Genomic DNA, 21,573 nt, shown 5'->3' on the forward strand with positions numbered 1-21,573 from the left:
GGCCCGGGGCAGCCGCACCCCGCCGCACCGGCCCGGGGCAGCCGCACCGGCCCGGGGCGGGACCTGCGGCCGGGCCCGGCAGCCCCGGCGCACAGGGAGAGCCTCGGAAAGAACACACCGAGAGCTTTGCTGTCAACAACACGCGGGAACGGAGGAAAGGCACCGGTTGGGAGAGGGTGGCTGGATAGCGCTCGCTGAAACTCCAGCCGCGAGGAATCGTGCAGAGGAAAGCTAACTTGACCTTTTTAACCTACTATGAAATAGAGGGTTTATGAGAAAATGCACTTCTCGGCTCTTTTGAATATAAGTCATATATATGCCAGTAACCCTGTTTTAAAATGGTCCCACAAAAAAGGCATTAGGAAAGTAACTTAAAGGGATATTTACATTCCAGAATATAGAGTATTAAAACTCAACATGGTAACTTTTCAAGAAGCCTCTAAGTTGAGCTGTGATTGGCTAGTGGAAAAAAACAAAAGAAAAAAGTAAATTCTAGATTTGAAACTTACCTTGTTATCTATATTTGAAGTATCATCCACAATTCCTTTTCAAGTGCATAATCAGTTGGGTTAGTAACATATAGCAAATGCTACCATAAATATAACCATTGTGAATGTAAAAAATGTAAAATCTGAGGGAGCATGCAATTCTGCATGTCAAAAACACTGTTGTATTTCACTATTTGACTACACTATAGGAAAATCTACGGTAAAATTAACACAACCTATTGTGTTAATAGGTTGTGTTAATAGGACAACCTGTTGCACCTATAGGTTTGATGTAAGCATTGCAATGTAAATACTGAATTTCAGTAGCTCATAGGTATATTAAATGCATTTTAAAAGATTGGAAGTGGATTATGTATAAAATATGAAAAAGTGTGACTCAATTATAATATAAAACTCAACAGCTGCAATTTTCAAAATACTACTACTATTTTCCAAAATACTACTCCTGCAAGCAGCTATCTAGCAACCCTGCTTAATAAGAAAATGAAATGTCTCTCTCAGCGATAAGGAAAACATTAGCAGCAAGACACAGGAATTCAGTACAAAGTTAAACTCACTGTTTAGAGCCTTTCCCTGCCCACATTTAGAGCCATGACCATGACCATCCAGTTAGATCATTATTTTAAGTACATGTTCGTGCTTAAAGAGAATGAAGCAAACAGCCAAGATCAGAAAGACCAAATCAGCAGGTGAGCAGCTTAAATCCTCTAAGGAAAAAAAAAAAAAAAAAAAAAAAACAAACCTCTCACCAACTTAAAAGATAATAAAAAAGCTAAAATTGTCGGTAATAGATTTCACTTGCTCCTTGTTTCCCATTTCTTTATAGTGCATACCAATGAAGAAAAATTATAATTTAGATTTTATACTCACATATTCCAAACACTGAATGGCAGTTACACAAAATAAAGCCTTATTCCACAGTAAGGTCCAGATAAACAAGTACATCCAGTTCTATTGTGTAAACACTGGTATTTTTTTCATTACCACAGTGTGTGGAACTTCTGGAATAACTTTCCCTCACATTGTGGGTTGTACTAGGACTTGTACTCAGCCATGATGCACTCCTGGTGGCAACACCCATACTTTACTTGTGTATCTCATTCTCAGCCTACTCTTGATCTGTGCATTCACTAATGTAACACACAGTGTTTATTAAATCATACATCCAGACAGTGAAGTGTAGTAATATTGGCAAATAAGCCTTTTTCTACCCTAAATTTTCTGATTTTGAAATAATTGTTAGTTCAGAAGTTACCAAACAGAAATTAATTTCTATACTAAGAACCTTACCAGTACATAACTTGTGTTCTACTTCCCAGCATCCCTAATGCAAAATACACTATTACTGAGGCATAACAAAACTTTCAGTAAGAGAGGAAAGGAGAAGTGACTTTATACTTGCATTCTGAAAGAGGAAAAGCCAAACCAAAGTTCATCTAGTGAACACTCCTCTCTTCTTCCACTACTGAAGAAAACCTGAACTTCCACAAAACTGATTTTTTTATGATATCACAATGATTCTATATACTTATTTACCTAGATATTTAACACTCCAGCTTAAAGTTTACGGTCTTTCTCATCCAGGCACCTTCAATCTCCTTCGGAAAGGAAGAGTACAAGCTTTAGTTTAGGAAAGAAATAAACTGGAGTTTCACAACTTGAGCTTTCTCTGAAGAATCTGTATGAGAATGTTGGGCAATCTGTTACACAGTGGTATTACAACGTGTTTGTCACATTGGTCTTGTTTAACTGTTACTAATGAGAATGCCATTTACCAGGTCAAAAGGCACTCGTGAAGTTCACTCTCCCGCTTCTCTGAATTTCCTACAAACACAGCAAGCTTTTAATTTATTTACAATTTGAAAACTTTTTGGTAAATGGTGATGGAGAACTGTATAGGGAAAACTATATAGGGAAGTAATTTCTTAGGGTTGCAACCATCAAGTTGCAGGAAAATATAGAAAGATTGCAACATGTGAACATACAAACCAAAACATTCGCAGGCAAACTCAAGCACAACATGAAAGTAACATCTGAGCATTACACTTCAAGTTAAAAAAGAACATTTGGTGGTGTGTAGTGTAGTATCACAGGGATGAGAAAGAACATACTGGGATCACCTGATATAAGCAGGAGGTAGTTTTAAAAAAACCCACCGCTAATTTGGGAACACTTGATTCAGTAAGCAGTGTTAAATACAATTGCTGCATAAGACTCCAAAAGAATATCAACCCTTAAATCAAATATATACATTTTTAATATCTGAAATATTTACATGGTGGAACCTTTACACGATCCCATTTGTTAAGAACAGTGTTTTCAAGTGTCCTCTCCAGATACAAAGAACTAGTAACTCAAGGTCACAGTTATGTTTTCTGAACAGGTCAACCTGTATCCTTCAGTTAAATACAATATAGAGATACTGGAACACCTTTACTTAATTTGTTTGCTATTAAGAATTGTGTTTCAAAAATTAAAAATAATTTTGAGACCGTTTGCTCCCTGGAACACAGTCCTCCTGCAATCAAAACAGCTCACAGCACATTATAGATTTGACTTCTTACCCAGGTATGAGATAAAAAAAATGCAGTTTACAGTACATGTCATTATTTATACCATATCAGTCTATTTATAAAAAAACATACAAACAAGGCAGGAAAATATTACCCTCTTTTTGTGGACAACAGACTGCATACAGTAGAAAACAAAAGTCAGGGCTAGTTTAACAGTATGGATAAAAACAAGATTTCAACTTTGTTTGAAAACTTATGGTTTAGTTTTCATGTTTTTGGTTTGTTTTTTTTTTTTTAAGAGACAGTTACATCCAAACAGAGTTTTTTTGTTTTGTTTCTAAATAGTTAAAAAAAATTTAAAAGTAATTTCATTTTTTAAAAAAACATCTGGTTGTTTTGGAGACAGAAGGGTTAGCAGGTAAGGGCTAGAATGAAATTGAGCAGAAGAAAAAACCAAAAACCATTAAATAGCACTTACTGAATTTAGGTCCTGCTCTTGTTTTAACTGAGCAAATAAAAAACTTCCTGTGATTTGCACTTTCTGGGAAAGAAGCAGAGCATCTGCAAGAGATTAGCTTCCCAGCTTCATCAGTAATTCTTACTGGGCAACAAAGTACCAAGATTACTACTGGTTCACGTTAGAAAGAGAAGTTTGAAGAAGTCCTTTTCCAGTCAGATGAAGAGATCAAACAAACACACAAAGCTGTTATGTGGAAACAGCTCAAGACACTCATTTTTAAATTGTATTTTGATCATTCTTTAAATAAAAAAGGGGAAGTATGCTCCCAAAAAAACACTGATAAACTTGCAGTAAAATCCTTTGTCTTCATCTGTAACTGATATAGTTCCACGTTAAGTGCAAATGTTTTGCAAAAACAGGGGATTTTTTTTTTCTTAATATTTACAAGAATCAGAGTAACATAACAAAATTACCAAAGAGCATGTACAGTAGCTGCAGCTTATAAAACATACCGGTAATTGTACCTCGTGTATTATAAAGAGAACCAATGCAGGATTCAATAACTAATTGAGACGGTAAAAGGGGCCTCAGAGCAGAGGACAAAAAAATTCACATTTTCTACATAAAAAAATACAGGTCTCAAGTCTCTGAGAACAGAGAGAATTCAAAGTCTCTGAACAATGGGGGAAAAAAAAGCCCAAAATTGAAATGGAACCCTAGAAGCAAGGAGAGCGCTTTATTTCACTAGGCCAATCTTCTTTGCTTCTGTCTCGTATATCAACAACCTCCACATTTTGACTATGAAAACTTCTGCTTCTTCATCTAGTACCTGTAGGAAATACACATTTTATAAATTACTTTTTAGGTTATGCATTCCAGTTATAAAGACAAATTTAGATATATCAGAACTACAAAACAGATATAGCATAATACAAGTCTTTGACAGAGGGACTGAATCAAACTCCGGTGAGTTTGCCTGTCCAGCATCAGTGACTTGACCAGGCACTAACTACACACTTGTACACTGTAGCTGTTGAACACTTAGAGATAGAAGCATCAGTAAACTAGTATCCAAAAGTGGTTTGGAGAGAGGCAGAGAAATGGCAAGCTTGGAAACAATGCAAGAACAGGACATTCACATGTGATATTAACTCCTAATTTCTGCTCATTTTCATTTGGAACTTCCTTGGATATTTGTTAAATAAACCCTCGATGGATTTCTCTTCCATGAACTTATTAACCTAGCTTTTCTTAAATCTATACAAACTTTTAGCATCCATGGCCTCTCTCCAAAGTTCCTCAAGTCACCTACTAGTCACACCAAAAACTATCTACCAGCTTGCACTATGCTTGCGGCTCCTACCAACTTTGCCTCCAAGTTTCTTTACAGGAAGAGAGTGGACAATTAGCTTATATTTGCTTTTCAGTGAATGAAAACATGGTGGAACACCAGCATTATTTCATAAAGTTTCTCTTCCAACAATAGGCAATAAAGACCTTATTCTCTTCTACAGAAAATCAACTTCTGCTCATTAATTAGGAAAAGACCCATTAAACCACTAATAAAAATCTATTCATATGACAGAGAAGAAATAAAAGTTTTTATCATTTTTATTTCTGATACAGTTCTGTTATTGTTGATTTTTTTTGACATCTACTCTTAGGGACAAAAATTTTTGTTCCACATTTCTGAATATTCAGAAATTCTGAAGAGGGGTCTGTAATTTGTGCTGTAACTGCAAAATAATGCCTGTGCTAGCATGATGTGCTTAATCATATCTAATGTGTTTTCTGTTATGGACTCTTGCTATTTTGCATAATTGACTTTTAGCTACAGTAAAACCTAGAATGTGTATCAGTTACAAAATTCCTGCTTACCATGGCAACATCATCCAGTATGCTCTGAGGTGAGCTGTGAGCCATAACCTGAAAGAAACAAATTATTTTACACTGAAAACTTAGAATAAACCCTATACACATTAAAAAAAAAAAGAAAACACTAGTTATATCCAAGGAATACAGAAAGCTTTGCACATGCAAGAAGTATTTGCATTTGATCAGGTTCCAGTAATTCCGTGGCAAAAAATCAGTATTAGACTGCATCAGAATCTATCACAGGGAATACTAGTATATGGCAAATTACTGAGGAACAAGTTCCAGGAAGCTCCAGAGATTCACAAGTCCTGTATTTGCTTATTATTCTTGGTTATTCTTACATCTCAATTATGCTTTCTTAATTTAAGGAAAAAGCTTCCTTCCCTTCAACAATAAGCTGCTAATGGAAAGACAAAAGCAAAATTCTCCCTGTGTCACTCCTCATAACTGGATTTCTCATCTACATGTTAAGTATTTAATTTTTCTTTCCAGAACCAAGTAAGTTGCCTTTCAATACCATAGAGTTCCATTTACATACACCCATATACATACAACCATATATAATGTAAGCATGGCAAATATTCAGCTTCTGCTTTTGACTTTCTGCTAATCAACTGTGTCACAAAACTCTCAGGAGTCACTTTGCCTTGACAAGCCATTATAAACTTTTATAAACTGGAGTCACTGTTGCAGTTTAAATAGGGAGCAAATCCGCAACTTCACAGAGAGCGCAGAAGATACAGACCTTCGAGCAAACAAAGTCAACTAGTGTGGCTTCTTCTTCACCAATATATTCTATTATTTTCTTGTTGATCCATGGTCTAATTCGACGCTCCATTAGTGTCTGGAAAAAAACCACAAAACCAAAATGAATAATTACCTTAAATTTCACTCTGTTGTAACAATTGCCCAATAGGCATCTAGAAGACTCAAACAGCTATTTAACAGAAGATACATTTTGCTATCAATGAGATAAACTGTAGAGATTTGGCATCTGCAAGTATTTCTGAGAGCCACTCAAACATGTCTTTACAGTCTTTTTTCCTCCTATGAAACTGCTTGATAATTCATAGTGGCAATTCGAGGAAAACCAAACAAAAACAAGCAAGCATACTTCAGAAGGATTATGTCTGAATAATAGAGGACTCCAATTTGACTTGATGATGATGCTTCAGTCCAATGGGGTCCCAGTAACCTTGTTTTTCTATTCAATTATAATGTTTACTTGGAAAAATCAAGCCTTTTTACAAATGGTCAAATGAATCAACTTACTGAATCCACAATTGACCAGTCAAGAGGATAAGCAAAGAGCTCTGGTTTTGCTGTGGGAATCTTCTCAATGAGACTCTTAATGTGTTTGCGCTTTTCTTCTGTATTGACACTGCCTTTGATATTGCTTTTATCTTCTTCTCCATAATCCAGGGGAACGAGTTTCCTTTTCCGGGGCACATCGTCGCTGTCTTCATCATCAAATTTATTGAAAACACTATCCACAGCAAGTTTCTTCCTTTTTACAGCATTGGGCTGATTAGGACTGTTGCAGGCACCTACAACACAAAAGGAAGAGTAACATTCATCAACTGCAACTGAAACCAGTTTGCTCTTCTCCCATTACTTGAGGAATATTGGTTTGTATGCTACATAAACGTCTCTGAATGCCTGACACTGTCTTTAATCTACCTCCCAAACTCTGTTACAAAAGTGGCAAACAAGGTACAGGTCTTTAACAGAGTTTGTTCAACACTCTGACCCATTTGAAAAACAGGCTCTTTTTCTCTGCCCTCTCTCTGAAGGAAGACTATAGTTGAGCCCCAACCTTGGCAAAGGCAGAGCACAGAAGTGAAATGGTGCAACTCATAAGAAAAGCGTTCATCATCCTAATACCATATAGTCTCTCATCATTCAAGATATAACACAGTGTGAGCTCAAAGTGCAGCCTGGCATAACTTCATCAAAATAGTTAATAATAAATGCACAAACCTGGAATATGAATGTTCTTAGTTCTGCTGCTCAGAATTATTTTTTTTTTAAATGGCAGGAAATTGCTGAAGTACTAAGGAACTTTAGGCTCAAATTTCACTCACAACCATCATTAGTTCATTCTGATATTGTATAAGGAAGAAAAAAATTTCTAATTTTCTTTTTTTTTTTTTCCTTTAAAAGGTTCTTAAGTAAACGTTAAAACTGCCTAGGTCTTAAATTTAACATTATACTCACACCAATGAAAAGTAGCAACGAGTTTTAAAAGAGATATTTACAGATATATTAAGGCGAAAAAGCATGTGAAAATAACAAATCCCAGATCAGAATATTCCTACAAAAATTAGCCCTTGAACATGCCTAAAATTCCCTCCTTTTTTGCCCTCAAGGTTTTGGATTAAGAGATATCTATAAAACCTATCTTCTGGATAAGCCAACTCAAGTACAGCACCTGGGTAACAACTACTTGATCTAAGTACATCAAACCATACAACACATTTGGAAAACCATGTGGTTACTCAGCTTGACAATTGTTATTTCCATGATCCCATATGGAAGATTGAAATAAAACAAAAACTTGCCCAATTTGAGGCTGAGTCCTATTTTGGGCCGATGCTCCTCCAGTTGCTGTTGTTCAGGTGAATTTTCATGAGGGATAATAATGCCACAGGGAGATTCATCACCAGGTGTGTTAGGAGTTGCATTTCCACTAGCAGAAGAAACAGATGGAGCAGAACTGATGGGTCGTAAAGTTGGTTTAAGGCAGGGCTTTTGTTCAGGCTCCTCCTCCTCTTCCTCTGGCTCTTCTCTTTTTTCTTCTTTTTCTGCCTTGTCTTCCTCTTCCTCCTCAGATTCTGGCTCTTGTTTTATTTGTGGCTGCCTACGCCGCTCAGCCTCCTGCTCCATCTACAATGAGACAGACCATTAGCAAAACCAGAAACTTTCTCAAAACCAGTACTGTTTGAAAAGAATCCAAAGATCCTCCTCTTTAGAAGACTATTCATCAAGAAAAATAACACATAACTACTGGCATTCTTCTAAGGAATACTGATTAATTCAAATTTGTTTTCAAAATGGATCAAATCTGGATGTTAATCTAGAAAGTTTTTTTTTGTTTCCATTGTTCTTACTGCCTATCTGAACTCTTTGTAAGAAAAAGTGAATACAGAAAATAGTAAACATCAGACTTATTACACAATTTTGCTCATTACAACCAGAATTCAAAGGACTCTTTTCTGTCAGACCAACAGTTAACTCACCCTCTGGAGTTCTGCATCAGGATCTGGATGTCCTTCAGCCAGAAGACGCTGTCTAATTTCTTCTAATTCTTCCTTTTCCCTTTTCCTGTCTCGTTCATCTGCTTCCATCTCTTTCTCCCTGTCTCGTAGCCTCTTCTGAAGAGCACTACCCCTACAAAAAATACATATTTTTCATTGAGAGAACATTTCAATGAGGGGCTTGTACCACAATACAAGAAAAAACTTCATACAGATATATCTCCCACTTAATGAAAATAAGATTCGTAAGAGCATCTGGCAACCTCTGGTTTTGCAACAGAAAACCTTAAGATACAAGTTGTTCTCAACCTTACTGTCCAGAATCTACCCCACCACATTAAACAAAAGTAGAATATGTGGCTGCTGATCTCTTTAGAGGAAAAATCAAGTTTTCTATATTTTTGGCAAGAACCACTTCTGCTAAATTAGTTTTATGCAAATGTTAGTTAGTCCCATGCTGAAGGATATTCCCAATAATTTACATTAACAAGATTGTTCTTCATATTATTTACAGCTTCTTTGCAGTGAACTATTTAGAGGCATACTTGCTCCCTTCTCCCAGCACCTTATTTTGACAATACACTGACCTCTGCCCTGCCTCACAAAAGTAAAGTGATAGGAATGAGCAGTTACTCCCAAGCATTAACCAGTAGAAGCAAGGAGCTTTCCTTCTCCCTCCATCACTTATGAAGTGACACTAAAAAAATCAGGTAATTATAACCCTTACATTGTCACATTACCAGTCAAATATAAACTCCATAAGCCTCTGCCAACAAATCATACAATTATGTTAAAATAAACAATGAATCTTTTTTGTTAGGAATACAAAGACATACCTGTAGTATTTTGGATCATCTCTGTCATCATCATAATCTTCTAAGAATTCTTTCAACCGTTTGGCTTCTTTTGCCTGCAAGGAATTGAAACTTAAATAATGATTTCTGGTTTCCTTTCCAAGAGTCTAAAATTTATTGATGTCACTAGTAAGTTAACTGTAGATCTACTCTGCTTTGGAATAAAAATACAGAGTTTTCCAAACAGAAAATGGAGAAGTTTTTGGTATTTCTTCCAGAGGGTCCACTGGTATTCTGTCACTGATTTGCATATATATACACGTACACCCCCACCCACGTACATATATTTATTTGAGTTTTTTTGTTTTACATTACAGATAATGAGGATCAAAAGTTTCTTTTCTCCAAATCCTTTAAGTGTGCTACTGAGTATTTTAACATGTCAGGCTAAGTGTATTTTATCAGTACTGCTTTGTTTCAAGAGCTTTTTAAAGACAGTCTTGCACAGAAACTAATCTGATGGCTATTCCTAGGATAAGCACTTTCCTGTTGTGGTACTGATACAAACCATGTGGCACTAATGTACAGGCCTAAATGGTATTAATGTGCAGGCCTAATACTGTAGGGGGCAAGGGAGAAAGAGAAGAGACACTTTCTCCCCCTCTGATGAAGAGGCAAAACCCCCAGTTCTTGAAGGAAAATTAAATTAGGATGTTCTAACCCATATTTAAGCAATAGCCTTAAACCAACAGTAATGCACTTCTGTGCAAATGACTTTAAGAAATAAATTATGATTATGGTTGTAATTTCGGCACAAAATGAAACACTGCTTTCTACAACTGCCATCCATAGCCAGCATGCAGGAGGATTTGGAATGGAAAATATACTTAAGTCAATTTCAAACATCTTTCCCCCCTCATGCATTTAGAGGGAAAACCTGGACTACCCACAAAAATATGTATTTGAAGCAATCCATAAACCCATTGTTTACCCTCTCAACATCTCTCCTCTAGGAAACTATGAAGTGAAATAACACCCCTAAAACTTAAATTAACTTCTGTATGCTTTTGCATAAAACTATGAGACTACAGAATTATCTATCTTCCAAAGGTGTCTTTGCCAACAAAACTTCCAAGTGTTACACTGGTAACTGTGATAATTTCACACCTAATGACCTAAGGACAGGCATTTATAAAGTGCTTAGATATATTAAAGAATATTACATTATATCTCATATATTATATATATATATATATAATATATTTAAATGGTTTGGGCATATGAACAGGTTGGAAGTAAAAAAAACGGGTCTAGTTCCACCTGGATGACGTAGAAAAAACAGTAGGTTTTGTCACCAATCTGACACAAGTTACAGCTGTAATAAGTGTGTGATGATCAGACCACAGTATTTTGAAGCTGCCTACTTCTCACTCTTCTGCCTTCACAAGACCAAACCACTAGGCTTTGTTTGTCAGACTAAATGGCACTCCCACTTACTAGACATCTTCTGTTTCAAGTCTGTTAACTGGGGATTTTTCTTACACAAAAACACTCACGGCTTTTATACAAAATGAGAGCTTTATTACTATCCATAAACCTAACACTAGACTATTCCATTCTAAATGGGACCAAGAGAACAAGGCAGGGAAAATTCCTCATTAAACTACAAGCCTTACCATTTCCCGTCTTCTTTCTTCTTCCCTCTCAGCCTCTTTTTCATATTCTCGACTTTTTTTTCGTTCTCTGATTTCCCAGTTTTTAAGACGCTGCAACAGAAGAAAATACACTTCAATCCTCAAAAACATTATGAACAGCAGTACCACCTCAAAATTAGTTTAGATTGTTGCTTAAAATAACTGTACTATAAATAATTTGCATAATTTTAATCTAAAACATCAGAACAAAAAGTCTTTTTTGACAGTGACTTACATATTCTGCCCCAGATATTCAAGTATTAAAAACATATTTAGGAAAAGGAGAATTATGCATTTTATGCTGGAGGACTTTTTATCAACTCTCAGAAACATTTTCTTATTTAAAAAACCTTAAAAATTTCAACCTACCTCTTGATATGCAGCTTCCTTTTCACGAAGTTTCCTCTCCAGTTTCCGTCGTTCGTAGGCATCTTCTTCATCTTCTTCTCGGTCTCTCTTCTTATCCTTCTCCCGCTCTCTTTCCCGTTCTCTCTCCCGTTCCCGCTCTCTTTCCCGTTCCCTCTCGCGTTCCCGCTCTCTTTCCCTCTCACGTTCTCGTTCTCTTTCCCTGTCTCTGCTTTTTTCTCTGAAGGAAGAAAAAAACCCCGATTTTCAGTACAGAGCCTTCCTCTCCATTTAATCAAATGATTAAAACTATCTTAGAGGTTATTTTTCTTCTGTAATTGTAGATTATTAGCTGCACAGAAATGGGTGTAAAATCAGTACTTACTGATGGGTATTCAAAAACCCACTAAAAATAGTTATTTGAACACTAACCATTAAATAGCAATACCTACAGAAACTAAGCATGAGCATATGGTAATTTCTTATCAGACTGTGTTAGCAGCCAAAACCACCAGAAATAAAGGGTATCCTTAACAAATCTTTTGTGTTTATGTGACTTATAGACAATTTAAACACTTCTCACAAGATGATTTAATGTGAAAGCAGCACTCAGAATATGATATGATTAATTACAACTTTAAAGAGTAGTCTCCTTGCTTTTACTAAAAAATTAACAATCCAAACAAAAAATCCAAACCAACTGAAAAGAAACCCCCAAAATCCAACCAAGAAGCCTATCATGTAACAAAGGAAATTATAAAACCTGCTTAAGCTAAAAAATACCACAAACATAAGATAATCTTAAGCAGGAATAAAGCTAATAATGAAAGAGGAGATATTTGAGATAAAAGCAGTATGTTAAATCACAGTTGGAGAGTTGCTTAGTGCATATTGCAGTTTTTATATTCTTGTGCTGCAGGGGATATAAAGTATTCTCCCAATTTGGATTTCCTGCTGTTTCTCTGATCTTCCACAAGGATCAATCTCTTTTGAATGGCAGCTGATCTACTGAACTATATGCATTGAGTAAACAGCACTAAGAAAAAGTGAAACAAATAGCAACTGAAGTAGATTTACCTTGACCTGCTCCGATCCTTGTTGCGATCTGAACTCCTTTCACGGTCTCTGTCCCGGTCTCTGTCTCGTTCGCGGTCTCTGTCCCGGTCCTTAGTTCGGTCACGATCCCTATCTCGCTCCCGTTCACGCTCCCGTTCCTTCTCCTTCTCTCGTTCACGTTCCCTCTCTCTTTCACGCTCCCTCCTTTCTCGTTCACGCTCCCGTTCCCTTTCTCTTTCTCTGCGTTCTTTTTCAATTTCCTGTCTTTCTTTCTCCTTTTTGCCTTTTTCCTCCTCCAGTTTCTAAAAACCAACAAGAGAACTTTCATAGTTAATTTTGTATTTACACAAACTAGATATTCCCGACGCAACACACAAGGCTGGTAATGGAAATACCAAAACCGCCACTAATTTTAAAATATTAAATAGGGTTTGGTGGGTATTTTTTGGAACTCATAAGTATGGAATCAAAATGCAGCAATCACAAGACTAAGTTTTGTGCAAAAGCACAGATCTACACAGACCAGCAATCTACAACTTTAGTAGAGTAGGGCTGGCCTTGTATTATGAGCTGACTAAACTGCACATTCAGAGTGCACTACCAGTCATGACTCAGGTGGGACTCAAATTCCACTGGCCCTATAAGCCAGTTGGGTACAAGTAAAGTGAACTTCCAGCTGATAAAATTAACTCTGTTCAATTAGGAAAATATATTTTAGTGGAATGCTTACTGGGACAGTGAGTTGTTTCCCAAAAAGTCTTGGCACACCAAAACCATCCTAGATGAAAACTCGGGTAAAGAAATACATCCACTTACACATGGTGCATGTGGTTAAACAGTGAAGAGAACTGTCACTTTTCCCCTTTTCCCTCCCTAAAAAAGTTCTAAGTGTTCATTGGTAAGAAGTGGACTCTGCAGAATGCAATCTTAACTTCCACCACTGCAAGATGGAGACAGTTAAAAAAAAGGTTGGAAACAGCTCTTTTGAAACACAGAAACTAAAGGTTACCTGCTACAGTTTTACTAAAAATTGTACAAAATTGCCACTTTTTTCATATAGAAACAGTTCTTATGACCAGAATTCCTATAAGACAATAGAAAATACATCAACAGAATGATAGATAAATCCATCCTTGGAAGCAATTGTTATGTGTTAACTTACAGATGCTGTGCTAGGACATGGACCGCCAACACTGGATTAACCTTGCCTATTAGCTATGCTTCTGGGAGGAAGAGCAAGTACACGGTTCACAAATATACCAAATAACAACCAAATATACCAAATTTCAACCTGATGGATGCAAGAATACCATTTTTTGAACAAATATTGAGCAGAATAAACAGGTTTATCCCCTTTGGCTCCACGTTTACCATCACTGAAATGAAATTAAAAACTGGAACAATGAAACAGCATTTTCTCTAGTTTGTGGTTTTTTTTTTGTTCTTTTCTTTTAAACAAAGCATTTAAGACAACTTTAAAAAGCAATCTTACCTGATAAGTGTTCTTCTTCCATAGGCACAGGGACCAGAGAACCGACAAAGGATTACAGAAATAAAGCTAAATCACTAGTGATTAATGTATCCAGTGAAACTATGCTGCATTGATAACACAATACAGGCAAACCCGTGTTGGATACATCAAAATCACGAAAGGAAAAAGGGACTAAAAATGGTAGGAACTGGTACAAAACTGATGTGAAAAAAACAAAACAAAACAAAAAACCCTTAGATCCTATAATATACACTAGGCTGAAAAACTAATTTCTAAGGACTGTATTATCCAGGAGCTTTACAGTGAAACCTCAGTAGGGTCAAATGGCAAACTAGGTTGTCAACTTTTAAAAACAACTTACCTCAAATTTCATATACTTTTAAAGAAAGTTTACATACTGAAGTGGTTGATACTTACAGGTTATCTTAGATGTTCCAATAGAAATTTCTTTTAGTAGTTGAACTCCTACTTTTTTATCACTCTCAAAAACATTGTTTATGGTGAGATTTCTCAAGAGAGTGGGTTTCTTTCTTTTATTGAAAATATATTCACAGAAGCGTGAATACACATGCACAAGCTTTGGTATAATAAAATCCTTTTCCTAAGTCCACTTTTTAAAAATCCAATTGAAAAAATAAACTGGTTTATTTTGTAATTGAAATCTGACCTCAGTCAACTCCTGTAAACCTAAATAAAAGGATCTGACAGGGTAATGGGATGGGAACAGTATTAGATAAACTGAAGTAATGAACAGAAATGAACAGGTAAAAGAATTATAAATCTTACCTTGAGCTCTCTTCAGACTCGTCCGTGCTGTAAATGGACGCCCCCTGCAATGCTGACACCCTGACAGTCTGTCGTTATTGTTTACAAACTCATACCAAAAACATGCAAAGGTTCACTGTGCTCACTAGCCCGCTGTTCAGGATTCAACAGCCCCTTTTAAACATATCCAATATACACAAGGACTGCTTCCAGTTGATTTTTAATGTTAATAAACCCAAAACAGCTCCCCCCCAATACAAATCAAGGGCAGTGAAATGCCCAACAGCTTCTGAAACACTGAAGCTTGTTTTTTGTTTGTTTTGTTTGCAATTTAAAAAAAAGTATTACTGGTTTGCATTTTAGTATCAGCGACAACTCGGGGCTCAGAATTGAACATAATTCTACTGAAGTTTCACCACTAACCAGTTTCACATTCAATTGCTGAGTGTCTCCAGATGACTTTTTCTAGATTTTTCCCCCAGGTTTCTATCTTGAACAACTTTGGCCAAGAGAAAAACTGAAAACATGTACATACAATAACATGTAGTCACCTGTGTTCATATTGATACGGTTGCATGAAAATCTGGTACCATCCCCAGTGACTGCATGTAGTAAAGCTGAACAACATGGGAACACTTCACACTGCTGTATCTTCAACACTTTCTTTAATGTTGATTTGAGGGTATTTTGGAAGAAAAGTGTGTGCTCAAAAGAGCAGCTTATTGATACTTCCCTAGGCCAAGGACAACTCCAATCTTGTTGGGGAAAAATTAATACCAGCTTTAACCTAAACATTAAAATAAGAACATCACATGCATAGCTGTGCTCTCCGATCCACAACATTCATGTATGCACTTGCATTAGTGGAAACTTCTGTAAGTGGGGACCCTGGGGTGGGACTTGATGTGCACAAACATTTCCAAGCCAGTTACCCCTTTGCATATTTTTCTGAGGGGGCATCCATAAGTATAATAAAAAACAGAAACTCATACTTACATCCTATTCCATGTTACTTTCCAAGCTGTGAGTTTCATCTTGCATTAGTCACCATATGATCTCTATCATAATGGTGGGGGTCAATGAATAGATTAGCTTTATGGGAATTTACAGTTCTTCCATGCATCTAAAGTTTGGTAAGTCTGGTAACCACTGACCTAGTTTTAATCTTCCCCCACTCTTAACTTAGCACTATTAAAATAAAATACTTTAATTTAATTCATGTTTCATCACTCCAAAAATCTTGGATAATGTTACAAATCTACCTAGAGAAACACACTCAAGTGTATGTCTTATACTGCAGCCCCGTTTAGCCTTCACTTACAAATATCTTGACTTAATGTATGTGTAGCAACTTAAGCTGCCTTTATTCATGCTGAAGTGAGAAGACTGAAAAATACTCTGCAGCAATCAAAGTCTTAGCATAAAGATGTCACAGGCCACTTTAACGTGGCAACTGTCTTTTTCTGACTTGTAAAGAACTACATGTATATTAAACCTAATATAAACATAATTTTAAGTGATATTGCAATGTACAGCTAAATTTTATAATTGTGTTTTTTTTGGATTTTGCAAAAGCCTAATTTGTATCAAGCGCAAAAACAAGAATACTACCTTGTGTGTGTCTCTGAATTTACTGATCTCTCTTGATATCAGGTCTCTTTTGTCTTCCTCCATTTCTATAGCATTTATATCCTCCTAAAAAACAAGGGGGACAGGAGTAAAAGCATTAACAGCCATCTGTACAAACACAAGAGAACAAGAGAAAAGCTGAAGGTTAGAAGTTTTTCAACCAGTCTTGCAAGAGATAAATAAAGTCCTGCAGTACCAAACCTGACAGTCTGATGTTAATGAGTGGAAAAAAAAAAAAAAAAAAAAATCAGATGGACAAGAGTCACAAATCTGGCAACTAGCAGTAAACATAGTCATTGTCAAAGCCTACAATGTAAACGAACCTTGGTGATGAGTGGATAAGGTATCAGTGGGGCCACTGGAAATCTGCGGAAAATCTGCGGAAAAATCCACGGAGATTTTTTTTTTTAAAAATAGATTGCATACTACTCTGAAAAACAATGTTTTGTATGTTTGTACTACAAAGCAATATTGTATTGCTGTGATCTCATTTCTTTGATTCAACAAAGTTACAGAAGAACCTCGCTAATTCTCCCTTTGCTGAACTACTTAAAAACACATAGTGACGTCTCATGTTAGTAAGACTTCACTCAATTACAAGTGTACTACAGGATATTAGTACGCTATGGTAGCATCAGAAACAAGGCTAAGCTACACTTGCCAAAATAAATAAGTACATTTGAAGTGGGTATGTCTTGACTTTATTTACTCGCTAATTCGCAGAATTTGGTAGATTGCACCTGCTCTTATAGTTAGTGCGAATTAGCGAGGTTCCCCCGTGCTTGAAATTGAAAACCAGATTCCACTCACTCTCAGCTCCCCACACACATTTTCAACTCCCCCACAGCAGTCATGCCTTCAACCAGAAGAACTAACAGCCTCTGCTGCTAACACCAGCGGGAGTCACCTCCACACCCAGCTCTTCAGGGGACAACAGCCCCAAAGCCGGTGACTTTTCACACCCCCCTCACCGCCCCCACAATGTATCTGCATCCACCTTCCCTTTCCCCCCCACCCTCAACAGTCTCTCTCCCCTCTCCTTTATGGACAAGAAAACAACAAGCTAGTACCATCCCTCCACTCCCACTTCTATCCACACAGCACAAAGATGGCAACTTCCGAGTTTCTTGTCTTCCTTCCCACTATGGGAAGGATGATGGGGTGCAATTTCAACCCACAAGTGCTGCATATTTTAAAAGAGCTTATTTGGCTACTTGACTAGCTCAGATTAGTAAAGTTCTACACAGCACAGAGCTAAGATAATATCGCTCTGACACAGGGACATACTCAGCACCCAGCTCTTCATGACTGCAAACGTCACTTAAAATGTTTAACTGCCTGGCATTATCCATGGCCATATATATGCATATTTACCCACAGGACAATAGACATTGTAACAGTGCTTGCAACAAAAAAATACAGCTGATAGCATTAGACAGTGACTCATTTGCAAATTGTCATCAAAGAAAACATCTTCTCCCAAAGGGAGGGAGAGGAAAGAAAAACAAATTCTCAGCTCAGCACTTTTATACCTCAGGTTGGCCAAGACTAACAAGGTTGTGGGAAGATAGACTTGCTCCCTTGAGGGAGATGTTTCTTGCACCACATTTAAACTCCATATAAGCTTTTGAAACTGTACCATTGCCTTGGAATAGGTACTTTGCAGAAGACTTAAGTGGGTAAAAATCTTGGTGAAACAATTTTCCAATCTCTTTCATATAAGGTGCAGAACGGTAGGTGGGAAAGCCCATTTTCTCATGGGCAGAAACTTTGCTGGAAAAGCTAAGTTTGAGTTTGCTTATCCTTGTTCCTCCATCTCCATTTCGTTTTAATCCATAAAAAGGTCATTCACAGAAGTAGGTCTAAACCAGAACATTCACTCCTGCTTAACATGATTTTTTTCATATTGCACAAGATAGGAAAGTCGGCTGACCAAATCCAGCCAAACTGGAGTGTGTTTAAAAGTGATTTGTAAGGCAGGAAGATTACAATATGCCTTTCATCCCTGAAGGATCCTTTCAAGGACATACACAACTAACGAAGCACTTCCACATATGGGTAGACAGCTGCAACCAGTTGGACCAAGGCACACTACAAGAATGAATACTATAAGCAGAGAGAAGAATTTTGTCAAAAACTACCAAATTCGTGGCATTACAAAAGCACCCTGGCATCCTTCACTGGAAGTGGATGGTATGCAGGAACTCTTTGCAGTTGTTTTTTAAATTATCTGAAAAACCCTACATGCACATACAGATTAAACTGCACTAAATTCAGTATTTCCACCTTCAGAGGGATGAAAGGTTGGTTCAGTCCTGCCCAGATTCAAACCTGATGTTCCAAGAAGTTTACGTGCTTAAATGCCTAAACCATCCTGAAGGGAAGGTGTCTATAACTGACTAGCTTTCAGCTCAAAAAAAGTAAAAAAAAAAAAAGAAAAAAAAAAAAGAAACTGCAGCTGACATCAATGCTTGTTGATTTGTTTTCTCATCAGAAGTTTAGGTTTAAAGTATTTGCACAAGGTTTGGCCATTATATAAAGGTGAGTTGAAGAAAAAAAAATCTGTTTTGTCCAAAATCAAAACACATACGTCCTCCTTCTTTTCCTTTTTCTTCTTCCTGGGGTGAGAGTCAGATTCCTGGGAGGGGGCATTGAGCTCGCTGGAATATTCTCGTATTAAGACTTCAATGGCCCCTTTAATTATCTGATCTCTTCTCTTTGTTTCCTCATCCAGTGCTTCATCATCATCATTTGTTGTCTCCGGTCTGGAGTTCTAAGGAAAAATGGCAAAGCAACAGGACTTAACAAATTGAGCCACAATATTGATTTTATAAGAAGTTCACCTTTCATCATCACATTCATGCCCCTACAGTATTTACTATAAAAAAGCAAAATCCCAAACAAAAAAAAAATTAACAACACATACAAAAAAACCCAACAAAACAACTCATCACATGAAAATCAAATCACCTAAAAATACAAGTCATTATCAATTGCATTTTATTAGACATCTTTTCACACTGGCAATACACCAGTGTATTGCACAGTTTTATGGAATGGCTGCAGAGAGCAAGTGTAGGATTGCATAACAAAATAATATAATAAAATAGAACAGAAAAATGGTGATTAAGGCAGTAGACAGGAAAAGAGAGAACAACCACACACTCCCAGAAAGGCAATCACTATAGTGCAGCTCTTGGTCAAAAGTTTTGCCTTTTATGTTCCAGAACTTCAAGTCACTTCAACAGCAGTTCCTCCAAGCCTTCTACTTAAGTGCCATGCAATACAAATGTCTACCTAAAGCTTCCAAGCTGCAACTTCAAGTGGGAGAACTATATTAAAGAAACATCATTAGGGAAAACATTTCTTGCACAACAAACTACTTTTTAAATTATTGTTGATAAAGTTCTTTGCAGTTTCTCATCTTTTTGCCCCTTTCAACCTTGTAGGGAGGAAAAGGAACACAAAGAAGTGCCTTTCAGTAAACACTACATGAAAGGGTAGAACAATGATCTGCACACTGAGCAAGGCAGCCCACCTCTCGATCCCTTGAATCTTTTAGAAAAATGGAATCTCACCTGAGAATCCAGCTGGGTATCCCGTCAAACGATAGGTGGTGGGTGGAGTGAGGGGGAGGGAAGGGTCTGATGGAGCAGCAGCTAAGAATGAGGGGGAAGGGAGGAATCAGTTGGAGCTGAAGAAGCTGCCAGGCCAAGGAGGAGAAGGCTGAAAAGAGCTAGAAGGTAGTGACAGGGGGTGGAATTGAAGAGATCCAGGGAGACGAAGTGATCAGGGAGAGGAGCTAATCAGATAAAGGTTTGCTTGGTGTGTCTCTATATGAAATTGTGTTGTAGTTTACATGTTTCTTCAAAATGTTCAAGGAAATTTGAAACTTTTGGATCCAAGTGGCACCAGCACACCAATGATGGTATGAAAGGAATTGCTAGCAGTTTGATTACAATTCACTTCATCAATACTCCTCAGCAATTCATAGCCTTTCTTTGCACCACCACAAAAAAAGAGCAAAAAACCAAACAAATCCAATAAAACCCAACAAAAACCATGGAGTTAATCTCATTCTACAGTTCAAGAGAATGGGCTCCATTCAGTTGCCTTCACCAAAGCCACAAACAGTACCCTCTGCTATGTTACAATCAATTCCCCCAGACTGACTGTAACTCACAGGGGGTCAGAGAAAACAAAATTCATGAGAGATGTACAAGAACTCCAGAAATACTTCAAGCTTGTTCAGAACATCAACTGTGAAGCACAGTATCACAGGTGATGCCAACATGAAACAAGAAAGTACAGAATGAAAGGGCAGTCCAATCAAGCCCTTATCTAGGCTAAGAGCTAGTACAGTACTCCACTCAAATCTCACAAAGTTACCACTCTGCTTTACTAAACCATTGTATTTCATCCCAAGCACAGGGTATCTAGTCAAAAACACATCAAGTACTTCAAGTCATCATCATGCCTCTACTTCTGATTAGGTAAAATGAAAAAGTATCTATGTTTCCACTATTGTCTACATATACTTAAGAAAAACTCCAAACTGGAATTTTTAAAACTTACTTGCTACAACAGGATTAGCATTTTCAGCTTGTTGAACAAGATCCTCTTCTCACTTTGATTTTACAAAAAAATTAGTTTTAAGTGATATCTTAAGGCACATGCAAAACTTTAGGAGTTAGAGAAAAAGACCAACTTGATTGGGGTTGAAATATGCTATTTCAGCAAAAAACCAGACGCAATTAACTTCAACGCAAAGTTGGCAATTAAGTATCTTTGCATCTCAAAAAGAGTTCAACATTCCAAATATCTGCAATTATTCCAGAACAGATCCTCAGCTTTAGAAAGGGACAGTACAAAAGCAACTTTCTCATCTACTAAATGTCAGAAAGTGGTCCACTACCTGATACCTGTCTCTTCTACTGAATGATCTACTACTTTCCTTTTCATTGATTTGTTCTAAAAGATCATCAGTGGAGGGGAAAGAAACCTCAATTCCCCTCAGACAGCCAATTTACAGACTGACAGAGTAAGTTCTTCTACAGTTTAAGCACTTCTGAGAGTTTCTAAACAAAAATGAAGCGACAGAATCAAAACATATCATCTATTACTATACTTTATAATGAATTACAGAATTGATTCTATCGTTGTAAATATAGTGAAATACAGTTG

At 37.0% G+C, this 21,573-nt stretch overlaps 1 protein-coding gene across 1 annotated transcript in view; it reads right to left on the reverse strand.

The window, feature by feature from the left end:
* Nucleotides 1-2,748: 2,748 nt before the first annotated feature.
* The window catches only part of RBM25 (RNA binding motif protein 25), a 32,907-nt gene continuing 14,082 nt past the window's right edge, over nt 2,749-21,573 (reverse strand). The window contains exons 7-19 of the mRNA XM_079309623.1: nt 18,980-19,162; nt 16,713-16,766; nt 16,372-16,455; nt 12,525-12,805; nt 11,472-11,688; nt 11,085-11,174; nt 9,451-9,524; nt 8,597-8,747; nt 7,919-8,243; nt 6,630-6,904; nt 6,103-6,201; nt 5,361-5,408; nt 2,749-4,311 (exon numbers count right to left, since the gene is read on the reverse strand). Of these exons, the coding sequence (XP_079165749.1) occupies nt 4,219-4,311; nt 5,361-5,408; nt 6,103-6,201; nt 6,630-6,904; nt 7,919-8,243; nt 8,597-8,747; nt 9,451-9,524; nt 11,085-11,174; nt 11,472-11,688; nt 12,525-12,805; nt 16,372-16,455; nt 16,713-16,766; nt 18,980-19,162 (1,974 nt within the window). The 3' untranslated portion in view covers nt 2,749-4,218. The remainder of the gene's footprint in view (nt 4,312-5,360; nt 5,409-6,102; nt 6,202-6,629; nt 6,905-7,918; nt 8,244-8,596; nt 8,748-9,450; nt 9,525-11,084; nt 11,175-11,471; nt 11,689-12,524; nt 12,806-16,371; nt 16,456-16,712; nt 16,767-18,979; nt 19,163-21,573) is intronic.

The sequence above is a fragment of the Erithacus rubecula genome, assembly GCF_903797595.1.
Source record: "Erithacus rubecula genome assembly, chromosome: 6".
Classification (NCBI taxonomy): Eukaryota; Metazoa; Chordata; class Aves; order Passeriformes; family Muscicapidae; genus Erithacus; species Erithacus rubecula.